Here is a 16,227-nt window from a genome sequence, read left to right as displayed (position 1 = left end):
GGGGGCGGCCTGGGAGGCGGCGGAGGTGATGGAGGGGAGGGTGGGGGGGTCGGTGGCGAGGGCGGGGGGTAGGCGTCGTAATAGATGCCCGAGTACTCCTCCAGCTGGCGCCCGTACCGCGCCCCGTCCCGCCCATCGCCCTGCACGTACAGCTCGGACGCCATGGCACGCAGCGCGGCGGCCTCTGCCTGGCGCGCGGCGGCCTGCACCGCAAGGGGCGTTGAAGAGCGCAGTGAGGTTGGAGGACGAGGTTCTTCTTGCAAGCCAGGGACAAGCCAGTGCCAGATCAATCAAAGCGGCCCACCTGTGCGCCTGCGCTGCGCAGGCGTCGGCGGCGGCGCGGCTTGGCGGCGTCCTCTCCCGCCGCTGCCGCCGACATGAGCAGGGTCCCCAGCGCCAACCCCGCCGCCACCAGGCGCGCTGAGCCACGCATCATGCGCATGCTCAGGCGGTCAGGCGGAGCCTGCGCGGAGCCTGCGCGTTGGGTTCCAGCTTCCGCCAATAATGTTGATCAAGCGGCGATCAAGTGAGGATCGTGCTCCGCGCGACTCTTTCTGCTGAGTATTGCAGCCTTCCAGGGCACCATAGCTCCAATTGAGGGCATGGAGGAGCTGAACCGACAAGAAAGCTGGGTGCCCCGCTCCCTCCCGGCTGGTCGTGTTGAGGGAGCTCGAGGAGGTCCAGCAGTCTACTTGCAGCGATCGGGCCGTCAATTAGCGTCTGTTACACACGCGCCGCGACCCCGCACCGGTCAAACACCCGGCCCTCTGCACGGGCCTCCCGTGCCGGCCTCCCCCAGCCCCTGCAAGCTCATCCTCCGCCTGAGCAGCGATGATCGCGGTCCTGGCGGGCGCCGTGCTGGGCCCCTTCACCGCCGTGTATGCTGTGGGGCCGGTGGCGGCGGTGCTCTTCCTGCCGCTGCTGGCGGTGCAGCTGGGCGTGACGCTGGGCCTGGGCGTGGTGCCGGGCTCCTTCACCATCCCAGACAAGGTCACGGGTGCGGTGCTGCCCCGGCAAACACGCTGGCCGCTCGCAGCGTTGCTTGCGCATGCGCCTGCGATACCCACACGCCAACAACCCCTTGCCTGCCTGCCCCCCGTCCCCTGCAGCCGGCCTCACCGCCGGCCTGCTGTCACTCTACTTCCTCCTCCTCATGCACACCACCCTGTGGAACAAGCTGGAGGCCTACTTCTGCAACACACCCTGGCTCAGGTGCACGCCCCCGCCCGCCTGCGCACGCCCTGGCGGAGTGCGCTGCCTCAGGCTGCGCTCGGCTGCTGGCTGGCGCCCTCCAGCCCTGCTCCCTCCCCAGCCGGTAGCAGGCCTGCTGACTATCGTGTGCCCCTGAATCATCGTGTGCGTTGCATGAGCTGCTGCCGCAGGCACACCGGCGAGCTGCAGGCGGTGGAGGGCACCCGCAAGTACGCCACACGCTGCCCCTTCACAGGTGTGCGGCGCTCCACGCCCCGCCATGCGTCTCGCAAACACTACAGACCAGCCGTGCTGCTCAGCCCCCGCCACCAGCGGCTCGCCTGCCACGCGCCCTCACCGCTCCCGGCCCCTGCCCCCCGCTCCCAGGCCACCGCCCCACCATGCGCTGCCCCAGCTGCGAGGCCCGCGTGCACGACTCCGCTTTCCACAAGTCGGACCGCCTGGTCGCGTGAGCGCCGCCGCGGCGCTGCGCGCGCTCCCGCCGCCCGCCGCCAGCTGCCGCTGTGCTCGGCTGCGCACACGTGTGGCGCTGTGTGCCATGCCTGCCTGCTTTGCTGGGGCGCCGCCCTCCCTGGGCTGGGAGGTGGGCAGGCACACCAGGGCTCTGCCCCCTCCTGCTTGCCCCTACCCCTAGTGCAGCTGGTTTGTGGGCGAGACTGTGCTGCGGTGGGACGCCGCCAAGCTGTGCACCGATGCAGGGGAGGGCAACGTGAAGAGGGTGAGGGGCTGGCGGGCGCCTGCCGCGGGTTCTGGCCGCCACCTGCATGCGTAAACGTCCTGCTGCTGCAGCATGCAGCATGCCGGCAGCAGGGTGCACGTTGAAGGGAGGTCCCCACCCCCCGTCGTGGCCGCCTGCAGGCCCGGCAGCGGCTGGACCAGTGCCTCGACTTCCGCGGCAACACGCTGTTTGCCAGCGTCAGCGGTGAGCTCTCTGCCTGCGCCCAGCTCCCTGGGGGGTGGCTGGGCCCTGCACTTGGCATGGCAAGCAACCTGCAGGCCCTGCCCTGCCCCTCTCACTCTCACCCCTGCCCGCCGGCCCCGCTGCCGCCGGCTGTCCCCGCCTGGTGCAGCCTGCTGCGTGGGGTGCGCCACCTGGCAGCGGTGCTTCAACCTGCTGCCCCGCATGTCCCTCAGCCTCGCCATGACCTCCCTCTTCTTCGTCTTCGTCCCCTGGGCCTTTGCATCCTTCCTCAGCGGCGGCAGCAGCACCAGCGGCCAGAGCATCGGCGGCGGCGGCGGTGCGCTGTCCGCGCATGCGGGCGCCGGCAATGCTCGCTGTGCCGGCCGCCAAGCGCATGCTGCCACGCACGCATGGCGCCCTGTGCATGCTCAGCGCTGCCGTCAAGTGCATTGCAGCACAACTTCCATGCCGCCCCATGTCCCTCCCACGGCGCCCCTGACGCCGCCCTCTGCCCTGCAGCCAAGGCCATCCATGTGACGTGCGACGTGCTGGGGGTGCTGTTTGCCCAGGCCGCGCTGGTGGTGCAGGTGCATGCTGTGCTGAGGGCAAACGAGTTCCTGGCAAAGTACAGGTGCGTGCGTGAGGCGGCAGCGGGGAGGGGCGGCTGTGGTGGGTGTGGGAGCGCCGACTCGAAGGTGCCGCCCCTGGGCCGCACCCCTGAACCAGAGGCGCACCCTGCAACGCCTGCCGGCGTGGGATTCTGTGCGGCGCCTGCAGGCCCATGGTGCCGTCCCTCAAGCCGCTGTTCCAGCCCCCCAAGTGGCGCCTGGTGCAGCACATCATGCACGCGCCCTGGGAGCAGGCAATCTGATGCGGGGGCAACGCGGGGCTGCGGCTGGTGGCACCTGCTCCTACCTGCTCCTGCAGGACAGCTGGCATCGTTGCCCTGCCTTGAGCGCAACACCATGATGGGCTGGTTCGCACGGCAGCCTGCTGGGCTGTGCCACCCACGAGAGCAGCCGAAGGAAAGGATGGGGTCAGGCGTCCACCTCTTCTATGCACTGCTGCCTCATAAATCCCATTGCTGCACCTGCTGTGGTCTCCTGCTTTGCAACGCGCACTGCACTCTTTGCCCCTGCCTGTTCACCAGTATTGAGTTACGGTAGCCAGGCAGTCCATACGACCACGACAGGAAAAAAAAGCGCGCAAAGCATCATCACACGGCCATCGTAGGGGGCCGCATGCACAGTGTTGGTTAGAGGGGCAATGAATCATGAGAGATCATCAGCATGCAGGGACACGCAGAAGCCCGAGAGCTACAGAGGCAGACGAGAGGCAGGATGCATTGGGGGCGACTGCTGCTGGTAAACAGGGGTGGTGGGGGCGCCCATGGCAGAGGGCAGCTGGGGAGCTGGCCGGGGCCTGGTCACGCGATCCAGGCAACGTGTGAGGCGAGGGTGTGCGTGAAGCAAGAAAAGTTACCGGTTGCCACGGGGGGAAGGAAGAGATACCGCATGCACGCTAGAGGTGCGAGAATACGCAAGGGGTTGGGGGCATTCAAGAAAGGGGCACGTTTCGGCAGCGGAGGGTCATGCGCTCAGCATATGATACAATGGCGGCGGCACCGCAGGACCCATACACGCGCGCGCCGCAACCGCACTCATCACGGCACAACAGAAGGTAGAGGAGTGGAAGAGCAAGAGCTAGGAGCCAGGAAGCGGTGCAGCACAGGCATGATGCTGGCATTCCTGGTGATACGGAAAGAAGTGGCGAGAGTTCTGATGAGCTGGGCGAGGCCGCAGGCGCAGGAGGCCGCGTGCGGCGCGCCTCTGGCTGCCCACACGCCCCCAGCCGCGAGCGGGGGCCGCGCCCCTCAGCCCCCAAACTTCCACTTGCCGCTCAGGGCTCGCAGGATGGACTGCTGCTGCGGGTCGTGCAGGGTGCCGCCCACGGGGTGCGCCTCCAGCCCGCCCTCGCCGCCGCCCTCGCCGCCGGCGGGCGAGCCGTACAGCGCGTCGTAGCTGCCCGCGCCGGCGGCCGCCATCGCCTGCTGCTGCACGCTGGTGCCCATGAGGTGCGCCTTCACCACATCGTAGATCGCCTTCTTGTCGCGCTCGCCGCTCACGGGCTGGCCGTCTGCGGCGGGGCGCGGCGGGGCGCGGCGGGGTGGGCGGCGGCGCGCGGAGCTGGCGGCGCGGGGGCTGTGCACGGGGAGGGGACTGGGGCTGGTGGCCGGGCTGTCCGTCACTGCCAGCAACTGCTTTGCAGGGTGCCATGCCCGCCCCACCGCGCCCCTCCCGCGCCCTACCGCCCACTCACTGGGCATGTGGATGAGGAAGCGGTGCATCTCCTGGGCCACGGGGCCACTGATCAGGGGGCAGCCGTAGGGGTCCACCTCGGGCCGCTCAATGTACACTGCAGGGGGGCGGGCAGCAGGCGGGGGGCGGGCGGCGAGCGGTGCGGTTCCGGTGGCGCGTGTGGGGTTGCGGACGGGGGCTGGCCCTGGCTGGCTGAGGATCGCAGGGCTGCTGCCGAGGCGCGCGACGGGTGCAGGCAGGCGGGGAGGGGGGTGCAGAGCAGGGCGGCAGCGCACCGTCGGCCATGAACACGCCCACGCCTGCGGCGCTGAGGCCTTGCGTGACGTCAAAGGTCACGCGCGGCCGCCCACGCCCGCCGCTGTCTGCAGGGCGCGGCACGCCGCGGGCGCACAGCAGCAGCGCGCTGGGTCGAGCAGCACACACAAGCACGCTCGCCTCAGCACGCAGGCCGCCGCCTCCAGCCCCGCCGCGCCCCTCGCCGCCGCCAGAGGGCTGCTCACCGCGCATGCGTGCCTGCCACGTGCCGTGCACGCCCCCCACGTCCCCCACCCACCTATGTTTGCGGTGATGGTCAGCTCGGTGCACGAGGCGTCGTACGCGTCCTTGATGTCGATGCGCACCGGCAGCGCCACCGCCATCCTCACCCGCTCCACCAGCTCCTGCAGCAGCTCGCTGCGGCAAGGGGCGGCAAGGGGGCGGCAAGGGGGCACCAGGGGGTGGGTGGGCAGGCAGCTGGCCAGCATGGGCAGGCTGCCGGCCGGCATCGCACCCCCCACCCCCTCCCCGCCAGCGAGGCCGCCAGCTGGCGCGCGCGGCCACCCCACGCACGTGTCTGTGATGCGCGTGCCCTCGGCGTCCTGCACAAACAGGTCCACCTCGCACATCCCATCCTCATACACCTCAATCTTGCCGTACGCCACGCTGCAAGGGGGCGAAGTGGCGCGCGGGGTGGGCGAAGTGGCGCATGACGCAGCGGCGGAGCCACGCGCTTGGGGGGGGCAGGAGCAGCGACAGGCGCCTTGAGCCTGCCCAGCCTGCCGGCCTGCCAATGGTCGCGCGCGCGCCCGGCAGCCGCGCACCGCAGGTCGATGTCCTTGAGGGAGCGGAACAGGTCGTACAGCAGGCCCTTGCGGTCGCGGCAGCGCAGCGTCAGCAGCGAGTGCGCCGGCGATGTCTCGTTGTCCACGCTGACTTCCACCTCTGCGGGGGGGGGCGCGTACGGCAGCGCAGCAGGCGATCGCCAGGCCATGGGACAGGCGGACAGGGCGAGGCGGCAGGCTTGCGGCAGAAGCAGGCATGCATGGTGCCTTGCAGGGCAGGGAGTGGAGGGGGCGGCAGCGGAGGGAGCGCCGGCGCCGCGCCCACCTGCTTGCCGCTCCGAAAAAGTGTCCTTGGCCCCCTCCTGGCTGCCGATCTGCCCCAGGTTCTTCTTGCTGCCCACGATGCGGCGCAGGTTGGAGGCTGCGGCGAGCGGCAGGCAGGGCGCGTGTTGATGCAGGGCCCATGCAACAGACCGCCTCAAGCTCGGCGGATCGGCCCGCCAGCAAGCAAGCAGGGGCCCCAGTTGGAGCTGCGGCGCGGCTCACTGGAGGTGACATCCTTGCACGCCTTGCGCCCCAGCGCAGCGCTGGTGGTGGCGCCCGCGGCCAGGCTGTCCAGCGGCGCGGGTGTGATGGTGCAGTCTGCGGCAGGCGTGGCAGGGGGAGGGGCGGCTGGCAGGCAGGCTGGCGGGAGCAGGCCTGCTGCGGCGGCACACGAGGCACCAAAGACGCAGGCAAGCATGCGCTGCCTCGTGCCCGCCTCCTGCTCACCCGTGTCGGGGCCCAGGGCACCCTTCACGCGGTCGCACACCTCCAGCACCCTGCACGCACAGCACAGCGGCAAACAAGCCTGCTCAGCTGCTGAGCAGGTGCCTGGGGTGGGGTGTACACATCCGGAGGAAGGCGTCAGCCCAACCAGGCAGCCAAACGCCTAGCCAGCCAGCCGCTGCGCCACGGCGGCCGCACAGGAGGACGCGCACCTGTGGTTCTCAGGCAGCTCATTTCTATTGTCGTAGACCCAGAACAAGCTGCAAGGCACGGCGAGTAGAAACGACTCAGCGAGGCTCTCACCCGTCACCTGCAAGAGGGCGCGGCTTCATATGCAGGGCCGCAGGGCGACTGACTCACTCGGCGACCTTGCCGTTGGGGCTGGTGGTGATGTGGGCCTTGAACACGGTGGTGTCGCTCTCCCACAGGGCGTGAGATAGCGAGTGCAGCATGCCGTGGCGGTCGTACCCAGCCACCTGCGCAGCCAAGCGGAGAGCAGGGGTGTGGTGATGGCGAGAGGCTGCCCTGCCCTGCACAGCACCGGGTCTGGCGGGGCTTCGCAAGCAGCAGCCCATGCACGACCGCGCCGCTCCCGTCGACCAGCCGCTGGCTTGCCTGCAGCAGGAACGCCTGCTGCTCCTTGGGCACCGAGCGCCAGCGCCACAGCTGCTGCAGCGTGTCTGTGCCGCTTGGGCAGATGGCCTCCAGCCTCGACTTGAGCAGCTGCCACCGCGGCGGCACGCCTGCAGGCCAGGCGGGGAGCCAGGCAGGCACTGGCGGCGCGGAGCAGCAGCTCAGGACTTGTGGAGTGTGGGTGGGGTGCAGCATGCGCTTCCTGCCCTCGCTACGCCAACTTAAATCCTTCGCTGCAACACGAGCTGGTTTGGTCCTGCCAGGAGCGCCTGCTCCCATGCCAGCCAGCAGCGGCCGCCCCGCCCGCCGCTCACCGGAGCTGAGGCAGACTTTGAAGATGATGAAGCACCACTTGCCGTCGGTGGAGATGTCTCCCTTGAGGATGCGCAGCCCAAAGTCCAGCAGCATGCGCGCAATGTCCACGCCCAGGCCCGTGGCATCCGGGCAGCTGCAGGGCAGGACGGGGCGGCGGCGGGCGGGTGCAGGGCAGCAGGTGAGGTTGTTCGGGCATGGCACCGCTGCGCCGCCACTGCCTGGCAGCTGCGCTGGCTGCAGCGTGCCGGTCAGCCCCATGCTGCCACCGCGCCACCGCGCCACCCACCCACCTGATCCTCACTTCCCGCACGCTCAGGTCCTCCTCTGGCAGGCGCCTGCATGGGAGCAGGAAGGCGGTTGGCCACACAGGCTCAAGGTCTGCAGCCCTGCCCCGCCCTGGCTGTCAGCTCAAGTTAAGCAGCACCTGAATCAGCCTGTCAGCTGCAGCATGATAGTACACGCAGTAGGCAAAGACACATGTCGGCGCAATGGCGGCAGCAGCAGCTGCAAGGCCGTGCAGGGCAAACTGCAAGCAGCGACATCGGGCGGCGAGGCAGTTGCCGCGGCACCTGATGGTCACTGTCTCCTCGTCGTAGTCTGTCATGCTGCTGGGCGTATCAAGCTGCTCCACAGTCTGTCAATCTGTCCTCAATACTGCTGGTGCTGGTGCTGCGATTGCTGGTGCTCCCGACGCCGCTGCTGCCGCCCACCCGACGTCCTGCGCGGGTGGTGGTGGGTGCTGAACCCGGCTCGCAGCGCGGGCCCCTGCATACAGCACCGCCTAGGGCAGCACCAGGGGGCTCCGTGGACGCGCCCTCAGCGCCAACCGAGGTGCTGCAGGGCAAGAACTGGGGGTGTGTCAGCGGGGTGTGCTCGCCCGCCCCCCAAATCCAGACAACGGCCCCGCTGCCTGGGGAGCTGTTCAGCGCAGGTGGCGTCGCTCACCGGCAAGCCAGAGTTGGTGAATGACAGCACGTGCACCAGCTGGCCTTTGGCTGGCCTTTGGGGGTTTCAACCGCTGTGCTGCTGCAGTCTAGTCTAGTCGTAAGAACGAGGGGATTATTGATGGGAAGCGTGGGAGTTGCATCTCCCATGCCCCATGCGGGTGCCCCTTCATCAGGCCCAGATGGGCGGCACTCACATCTCTTTGCTCCTCCTCAATTCCAGCTCCACCACCACTCACAGGCAGCAATGCAGGCAGTCCAGGCCGTTGCCGTGCCCACCCCTGTGGTGGCGCTGCCAGCCAGCCAGCGCACCAGTGCTAGCGCTCGGGCGGCCTTCCGCCCCGCCTGCAGGCGGCCCCAGAGGCAGAGGGTGCTCAGGGCTGTGGCCAATGAGGCGGAGAGTGGTGCGTGGGTGGCTGGATGGGTGGATGCTCTCGCACCGCCGCCGCTGTGGCGCCGGCTGCACCAGTCACTTTGGGCTGCCCGCCTGCCTGCCCACCCAACCTGCCTGCCCCTCGCCCACTGCAGTGAGCGCGGCCTCCACCACGCCCAGCGCCCCCCCACCTGGCTTTGTGCCCGCGGTGCGGCCAGAGGACCTCCCCAAGGGTGCGTCGCGGGGGCCCCGCTCGGCGCCGCCTCCCCTCCCGCCTGCCACTGCACTGCTCACCAGCCACCTGCAGCTCAAGCACCTGCCCCTACAAGATACCCGTGTGGTGGCCAGCTGCGTCTGCGCCGGCCGTCGGCGCCCCCATGCATGATCCGCCGCGCCCCGCGCCGCCCCCCACCCACAGGCGTGCGCAAGGAGGTTCGCGTGGCCGGCAAGACGGTGCTGCTGTTCTGGTATCGCAACCAGATCTACGCCATCGAGGCCAGGTGGGGCTCGCCGGCCAGCCAGGTGGCGCCAGGTTTTTGGAGTTTGGTGGGGCAGGGCGGCGCGGGCTGGCAGCAGCCTGGCGCGGCCTGCCCCTACTGCCCCTCCCGCAGCGCACCCAGCAGGCGGCACCCCCGCCCACCCCAGCCCTCACCTCGCATCATCCACCCGCCCGCGCCGCAGGTCTCCCGCCGAGGGCGCCTACAGCGAGGGCTTCATCAAGGCCAAGTTCACTCAGGACTTCTGCATAGGTGGGCCGCCTGGGGTGGCGCCACAGGGGAGGCCGGCGCAGTTAGAGGCGCGCCGAGCGCGGCTCGTGAGCCACACGGCCCGGCTCGCTGCCCCATCCTGTACCCCACCCTCTGCCCGCCTGCCCCCTGCCGACCTGCACCCCCGTGCCTCCCGCCCGGCCCGCCGCCGCGTGCAGAGTGCCCCGGCACCGGCAGCCTGTTCAGCCTCAAGGACGGCAGCATTGTGAGCTGGTACCCCAACAACCCGGTGCTGCGCATGCTCACCCCGCCCTCCACCTGCCGCCCGCTGGAGATCTACCCGGTGCACCTCGGGCAGGACGCCATCTCGGTGGACGTGTCGGGTGGGTGGCCGCGCGGCAGCGCACGTGTGTGTGTGTGTGTGTGTGTGTGTGTGGGTGTGTGGGTGACTCAATGTGGCGGCGGGTGTGGGGCGCATGGCAGGCTGCGGACCGCGCAGGGGTGCGCGTGGCGTTTGGGAGTGTGTGTTGCGTGCATAGTTTGGGGCACGGGATGCGACAGTGGAGCGCTGCACAGGCACGCCGCCCCCGCCTGCTGACCAGCCGCCTCGCCGCTCCGCGCCACGCCCCGCAGGCAGCGCCCTGGGCGGCTCCCCCACCACGCGCGGCGGCTCCGACACCTCTCTGGAGAACAACAACGTGTATGGGCTGGAGCCAAAGGTGTATGTGGAGGGCAGCCCCGTGGCGGAAGGTGAGGCCCGCAGGCCCCGCAGGGGGCGCCGCGCCGAAGCCGGGCTGGGAGGGCTTCCGGGGGATGTGCTGGGTCGGTGGAGCAGGCGCGAGGGCCAGCTGGCGGGCGCATGGGGGCTGGGCTGCTTTGCCGCCGTGCTGACGCGCCCCCGTGGCCTGGCCTGCAGCGGCGAGCGCGGGCGACAGCACCAGCGTAGCCACGGCGGCCACCCTCACCGTGACCATCCTTGCGGTGCTGGGCGTGCTGGTTGGCGGCTCGGCCACCTTCTACTACTTCTTCACTTGACTTGAAACACTGTGAGGCAGCATGGCGCTGCTCCTGCCTGCTTGGGCAGGCTTTTCAGTCCGGACGCATGGCACACCCCAACCAGCCACACTGTTTGTTCGTTTTTTGATTGATAACCACTCTCCGTTTGAACCGCGCTCCATTGTTTCCACTTTCATTGCCACCCCCCCATTTCCCAAACAAAAGGGTTTTGCTGCTCTGTTTTGTTTCGAATTTGCAATTTGTGAAAAGAACACTGGGGAGCTTGTAATCGACAGCATAAGATTACATGAGCTGATGGCACAAGCACGAGGAAAAAGGGAGGTGCTGTCAGGCATGATGGTCGCTCCCTGTTGGCCGCCGACAGCAGCTGCAGCCCCGCACCTGCTGCTTAGGAGGGGCCCCGCCGGGCCCGCTCACTGCGCCGCAGCCGAGATGGCCAGCGGTGTTGCTGGGGCCGCCTCCTCCTCCTCCTCATACTCCTCCTCCGCCACCTTGAAGAAGGTGTAGCTGCAAGGGGGCGGGCAGGGGAGCAGGGCAGGGATGAAGTTAAAAACAGAGATGGTAAAATGCAGGCACGGCAAGGGAACACAACCCCCATGTACGCGGTGCACGCATCCCCACGGCCGCAGCCCTCGGGCCGCCACCGGCGAGCGCCATTCTGCGTCGCGTCGCGGCAGGGCACCCGCTGCCAGCGGCGCCGCGCCTGAGCGTGATGGTGTTGATGCCCGTCATCTTGGGGTCGGTGGCAAACTCGGGGTCGATGTAGAAGAAGACGGGCATGTCGATTTTCTCGCCGGGGCGCAGCTTCTGCTCCTGCACGCAGCCGCCACCGTGGGCGCGCGCGCAGCAGGCAGCGGGCAGCGGGCAGGGTTAGGGTCAGGGAGGGGTGTGCCGCCAGCCGCAGGCGCAGCGTGCCGTGTCCCCCCCCGGCGGCCAGCCTGCCGCGCCCGACTCACGCGCCCGTCCCGGCCCCGCCCCCCTCCCACCCCCCCGCCCCTTCACAAGGCAGCGCCGGGCGCGCACCTCGAAGCAGAAGCACTGGATTTTGTTGAAGTACTGGCCCGCCTGCTGCGGCGCCACGTTGTAGGTGGACACCCCCGTCACCGCCCTGTCGCACCGGTTCTCTGCGGTGTAGAAGGCCAGCGTGGACTGGCCGGGGTGCAGCCTGACGCTGCGCTGCGTGGGCACAAACCTCCAGGGCATGCCGTCTGCGGGGGGCGGGGGTGGTGGGGGGGTGGCAGGAGGTGGGCGCAGGGCGGGGGTGGCGGGGCAGCACCGCCGGTCAAAGACGGGCTGTGGCCGAGGTGCAGAAGGGGGCACGAGGGGCTGGGCCTGTGCTGCGTGGCAGCCGCGCCACACCCGGCCGGCCCTTCCTGCAGCGGCGTCTAGGGCCGCCAGCATGCACCCCCCGCACAGGCGTGCACGCGGGCGGCGGCGCCCCACCCGCCACATCCGAGTTGAAGTAGACGGTGACCTGCCGCGCCGCCGCCGCCGCCTCCACCGCCGCATCCGGGCTCTGCTCCCGCCGCCGGATCTTGTCCTCCACCGCCTTGCCCTCAATCACGGTGCCGCCATACCCGGTGGCCTGACCGCGGGGGACAGGCAGTGGGGGAGCAGGGTGGGGCCGGCAGAAGGAGCGGCGGTGCGGGCCCAGCACGGCCGCCCCCGCCCAGGCAGGCACCACGCTGCGCAAACATGTGCTGCAAGCGAGTGGGGGCTCGCAACACGGGCCCCACCCAGCCGCCCGCCCACCTGGCAGAACATGCGGTACAGGGGCACCGCCGCATATGTTGCGCCGACCATGGCAACAGCTGCTGCCAGCTGCGGGGCATGGCAGGCAGGGGCGGGCACCATGAAAGCGTTGCCCAGGGCAGCTCTTTTTTTGTGCGACCCGCCACACACGGCAGCCAGCCGGCGCCCGTCCCATCCCGAGGCCTTGTGCCTCGCATGCCCCCATCCTCCACCCTCACTGCTCCACTCACAATGTACCACCGCTGCTCCGCATTCTTCTTGCTCACTCCCTCGTACAGCTCCTTGCGGCTGCGCGGCTTGCCGCTGAGCAGCCTCCGGCCCAGCAGGTCTGCGGCCTGGCGCTGCCACAGCCGCTGCTGGTGCTGCTGCTGCCGAAGCTGCTGTGTACACGCTGAGGGGAAGCTTCCGTCAGAGTGCAGCCAGCGGCGCAGGGCCGCCAGCTCCAGCTGCACTGCCGCAGGCGTCGCTGGCGGCGCCGCCGCCGCCACGGCGGTGGCACCCGCTGCAGACAACGCCGCGCGGCTGCGCGCCAAAAGCTTCAAGGACTCTCGGACGCCGCGCATTGCTGGCGAAAACCTCAGGTTTTGGCGCTGGCCCGCGAGGGGGAAACACAACGCCCAGCCTTTGGCGCCACCAGACTGGCCTGATGGTGTTCCTAATGCCTGCAGCGATCGGTTGAAATGCGGAGATTGAGGAGCACGGATTTGCATCGCGTGAGAAATGAGGACGGGGCGGGGAAGGCGCGGGGCAAGTCTTCGTTCCATGGCTGAAACCCTGGAAGCCATGGCTTTCAGATCGCAGAGGAGAAAGTGGGGGCAGCGTCCCTCCCCTCAGGTTTCAGGGCTGTCGGCACATGCCACAGGCATGTCGGTGACCGCAGCCGCCACCTGCACGACCGCTCCCCCAAATGCCCCAAATGCGTGATGCTGGAGCGATGCACTCGTGAGAAGGAGGGCAGTTGGAAGAGCCAGCTTTGGGATCTCCTGCCTGGGTCGGAGCCAGCAGGAGTCGGTAGGCACTGTGGAGGCCATCGACAGCTTCCGTCACGGCTTGGCGGCCGAAGTGCCCTGGCGTCACCCATCTTACATGCGAGGCACCACCCTGAGGGACTGGAACAAACCCCAGGAATGATCACGGCAATACCAGATAGCAGCAAAGGCAAGGGGCGAAGGGGAGATGAGGCTCATCACGGTGCTTGCGCCAGGCGATGGGCCGGGTCGGGGTGTTTGGCGGAGTGTGCTGGTGATGTACTTTGGTGTGGCATTGGCACCTACGATCCGTCGGGCCCGTAACCCGAAATAGCCCAAGGTCGCGAGTTCGATCCTCGTCGGAGGCACGTCTGCCTGCCTCTATGGCAGTGTTGGCACAACCTCTGTGGCGGTGTGTGGCACAGTCTGCCTGCCTCGGCAGTGTGTCTGCCTCTGTAGCTTAGTGGTAGAGCGTGGGCCTCGTACTGGGGTTTTGCTGAAATTTCTTTTGGCCTGCAGCAAAATCGCGAGTGCGATTGCTTCCCACCGCCGCCGCCGACAGCCCGCCGCCGACCGAGGGACAATACCGCCTCACAGCAGGACAGCGTGCTAGAGGTGCGTGAGTCCAACTTGGGACGGCTGTTTCTGCGCCACAATTATGTTTCAGAGGTTTTCCAGGTCAAACCTGCGCCACCCATTGTCCTAGCTGGCACAGCACGCAGCAGCATGCCTTTCTGAGCTCGGGTGAATACCCCATTCCTTTCCAATCTCTTTGCAGGTGTTACTGCAACCTCTCTCGCGATATGCCGGGTGCACGCTCACGGCTGCGGGGCCATGCTCATGGCCAGCCGCCCCCACACGTGGCCTGCGCCCGTTGTAGTAGCACCTACGACTCATCTCGGAGATCGGCGTCGCCCGCAGCTTCCAACGCGTGCTGCTGTAGCCGCCCAGGCGCCGGCGCCGCGGCGGCAGCCCCACCGCCTGCAACTCCTGCTGAGGAAGAGCACGAAGCAACAACATACTGGACTGCAGCTCAAAAGCAGTTTGCACTGGAAAATCTGACCACCTTCAAAGGGTCCCACAACCGTGCCAGGTGCCTCCGTTGAGCCAACGGTTCCGCAGCACCTCGGCCGCCCTGCTTCCTAGCCGTTGACAAGCCTGAAGCAGGCCTGGGCCCTCAGTCCCACTTTGTTTGGGCTGTACATTGGTGGCCTGGAGCTGATGGCGGCGTCACAGCGTGGCGAGCACCTCCTCAGCTTCCTCGGCAGCGGCGCCGAATCGGGGAGGTGCACCTGCAAGGCACAGGCCGTTGGGAAGCAAGGGCAAGGGCGGCCCGCGGCCAGAGCTAGGGAGGACATGTGCAGCAGATTGCACCTTGCAGCTCATTTGCAACTTCCAGGGCACCAACCTGATCCAGTATGGCTTTTTCGATGGCCTGCATTGTGTTGGTGCTCAGAAGGGTGGGATGCCCCTGCCCTGATGCGCTCCGATGCGCTCCTGTCGCAGGCGGCGTTGCAGTGCTGCTGCTTGCTCTTGCTTGTGTGGGCTTACAGTCTGGTTTCAGCAAAAACAAGCTTGAAACACAGGCTTTGTTGTTCCAAACAAATAAATCGGCAGGGAGGGATGAAGCAGTAGAACAACAAGCAAGACAGGCCAACTTACAGGACACCGTGCGTTTAGTGTGTGAGCGGGCGGACCATACTGCAGGTTGTGGAGCAAGTGTGGTGCGGTAAGAGCTAAGGGGTTGGACATGAAGGCGGGGATTCAGGGTGGGGGTCAAGGCAAGGGGGGGGTGGCGGCCTGCCAATGCTGGTGACGAGCATTGGCATGCTGGTGACAAGGCGGCAGCAAAGGCGGCGAGGCGGCACGGTTTTTGGCGGAGGAAGCGGTGAGGAGGCTGGGCTCAGCAAACAAATAGATCGGGGAAGTTGAGGCGCAGCGGGGCAAAAAGGGGGAGGTGAGCAGCAGCATGCACATGCACATGATGTGGGGGCATCTTCAATGCCGTTGTGGCAGTGGGGGCAGACTCGTTGCTCTCGGGGGCGCCGCGTCCAAGGGCCGCTCTCTTCCGCGCCCCAATGCGACTGGGTGCATAGCTGCGCCAACGCCTCACGGTCCTGCCGACGCATCCAAGTAGGTCATGCGCTGCTCAGACGTGGCGGACGCCAGTTAAGGGCGCCCACCACGTTGTGCACATAGTGCTCCAGCCGCCCTTCGCCAGCGCCTCATGGAGCTGCGCCAGCTGGTGGCGCTGCGCGGCGTCACCCAGCTCGCAGAGGTCAATAGGCGCTGGTTGCAGGTATAGCTGCCGACCGTTGCGAGGCCGGCCGCCAACTCGGCAGCCAAGGACTGCAATGCAGGTAGGTGGGCGCCGTTTGCGAGTTGCACACTTGACTTGAGCGCTTGTTGTAGCAGGCTGCCAAGCCGCTCATCGAGCGCCTTGTTCCAGAGTTTGGCTGCCCGTCGCAGCCAGCGCTGCCACAACGGCCACTCGCCGGACTCCGCCAGGAGGACTGCGTCAGGGGTCCCTGCCGTACTCCCAGGAGGTGGCGCAGGTAGCTGAGTTGCAGCTTCTCGGCCGTAATGCCGGCACTGCCGCGTTGGCAGCCCACCGCCTTGGCCGCCAGCTGCACGCCCCACACCTCAGCGCCATGAGACAACACCTAGTCCACCATGGTGCCGGAGAGCCATAGCTAGATGGGCGCCGCCTCGATGCCCAACTCTGCGCAGCGGGCCCGGTAGTTGTGCATTGCCAGGTGCGCTAGTTGTGCCCTGGCTGGTGCTGTTGCGCCCGCCAGGCAGGTGCGGGAGTGGAAGGCGATGCCGAGGTACTTGAAGCTGGTGATTGCCGCCAGCTGTTGGCCGGCGAAGGTGACACCCGCTGCCTCTTGCTGCCTGTTGCGGCACGTACTGGATCCGCCGCCCGCTGAGCAGCATGAGCTTGGTCTTGTCGATGTTGACGGTGAGGCCCCATTGCTGGCAGTACCGGTGGAGCAGGTCTAGTTGTCGTTGCAATCCCGCCGCTTTGTGACCAACAATACCGTGTCGTCGGCGTACAACGGTGGTGGGCACCGTGGTGCCGCCGCTGCCGAGGAAGCTGAGGAGGTGCTCGCCACGCTGTGACGCCGCCATCAGCTCCAGGCCACCAATGTACAGCCCAAACAAAGTGGGACTGAGGGCCCAGGCCTGCTTCAGGCTTGTCAACGGCTAGGAAGCAGGGCGGCCGAGGTGCTGCGGAACCGTTGGCTCAACGGAGGCACCTGGCACGGTTGTGGGACC

The 16,227-nt window shown here is 68.0% G+C and overlaps 5 protein-coding genes across 5 annotated transcripts in view; 2 read left to right on the top strand and 3 right to left on the bottom strand.

The window, feature by feature from the left end:
- Nucleotides 1–433, bottom strand: part of CHLNCDRAFT_135652 (hypothetical protein) — a gene marked incomplete at both ends in the record, with an annotated part of 4,058 nt that extends 3,625 nt beyond the window's left edge. Inside the window, 2 exons of the mRNA XM_005846231.1 lie at nt 97–203; nt 305–433. Coding sequence (XP_005846293.1) covers nt 97–203; nt 305–433 — 236 coding nt within the window. The remainder of the gene's footprint in view (nt 1–96; nt 204–304) is intronic.
- A 398-nt stretch (nt 434–831) lies between these two features.
- Nucleotides 832–2,984, top strand: CHLNCDRAFT_135651 (hypothetical protein; the record flags this gene model as incomplete). The annotated part of the gene is made up of 9 exons (XM_005846408.1): nt 832–997; nt 1,110–1,212; nt 1,383–1,447; nt 1,579–1,660; nt 1,852–1,930; nt 2,071–2,134; nt 2,283–2,450; nt 2,633–2,744; nt 2,891–2,984. The coding sequence occupies 9 exons, from the start codon at nt 832–834 to the stop codon at nt 2,982–2,984; spliced, it is 933 nt and encodes a 310-aa protein (XP_005846470.1).
- A 1,002-nt stretch (nt 2,985–3,986) lies between these two features.
- CHLNCDRAFT_135650 (hypothetical protein) lies at nt 3,987–7,791 on the bottom strand (the record flags this gene model as incomplete). The annotated part of the gene is made up of 15 exons (XM_005846230.1): nt 3,987–4,249; nt 4,433–4,528; nt 4,707–4,793; nt 4,985–5,103; nt 5,260–5,352; nt 5,511–5,631; nt 5,797–5,892; nt 6,018–6,113; nt 6,243–6,292; nt 6,452–6,499; nt 6,600–6,715; nt 6,840–6,982; nt 7,187–7,320; nt 7,478–7,522; nt 7,757–7,791. The coding sequence occupies 15 exons, from the start codon at nt 7,789–7,791 to the stop codon at nt 3,987–3,989; spliced, it is 1,542 nt and encodes a 513-aa protein (XP_005846292.1).
- A 552-nt stretch (nt 7,792–8,343) lies between these two features.
- Nucleotides 8,344–10,513, top strand: CHLNCDRAFT_58270 (hypothetical protein). Its single transcript, XM_005846407.1, has 7 exons — nt 8,344–8,535; nt 8,660–8,737; nt 8,923–9,004; nt 9,186–9,253; nt 9,430–9,594; nt 9,845–9,961; nt 10,128–10,513. The coding sequence occupies exons 1-7, from the start codon at nt 8,379–8,381 to the stop codon at nt 10,244–10,246; spliced, it is 786 nt and encodes a 261-aa protein (XP_005846469.1). The 5' UTR covers nt 8,344–8,378; the 3' UTR covers nt 10,247–10,513.
- CHLNCDRAFT_31751 (hypothetical protein) lies at nt 10,499–12,220 on the bottom strand. Its single transcript, XM_005846229.1, has 6 exons — nt 12,211–12,220; nt 11,981–12,049; nt 11,672–11,813; nt 11,252–11,436; nt 10,932–11,041; nt 10,499–10,735 (listed from the first exon to the last, which is right to left on the bottom strand). Exons 2-6 carry the CDS (start codon nt 12,029–12,031, stop codon nt 10,642–10,644), a joined length of 582 nt encoding a protein of 193 aa, XP_005846291.1. The 5' UTR covers nt 12,032–12,049; nt 12,211–12,220; the 3' UTR covers nt 10,499–10,641.
- Between the last annotated feature and the right edge of the window lie 4,007 nt (nt 12,221–16,227).

Source organism: Chlorella variabilis (genome assembly GCF_000147415.1).
Source record: "Chlorella variabilis unplaced genomic scaffold CHLNCscaffold_14, whole genome shotgun sequence".
Taxonomy (NCBI): Eukaryota; Viridiplantae; Chlorophyta; class Trebouxiophyceae; order Chlorellales; family Chlorellaceae; genus Chlorella; species Chlorella variabilis.
Note: the sequence above shows the minus strand (reverse complement) of the source record. Positions and strands in the feature narration are given on the sequence as shown.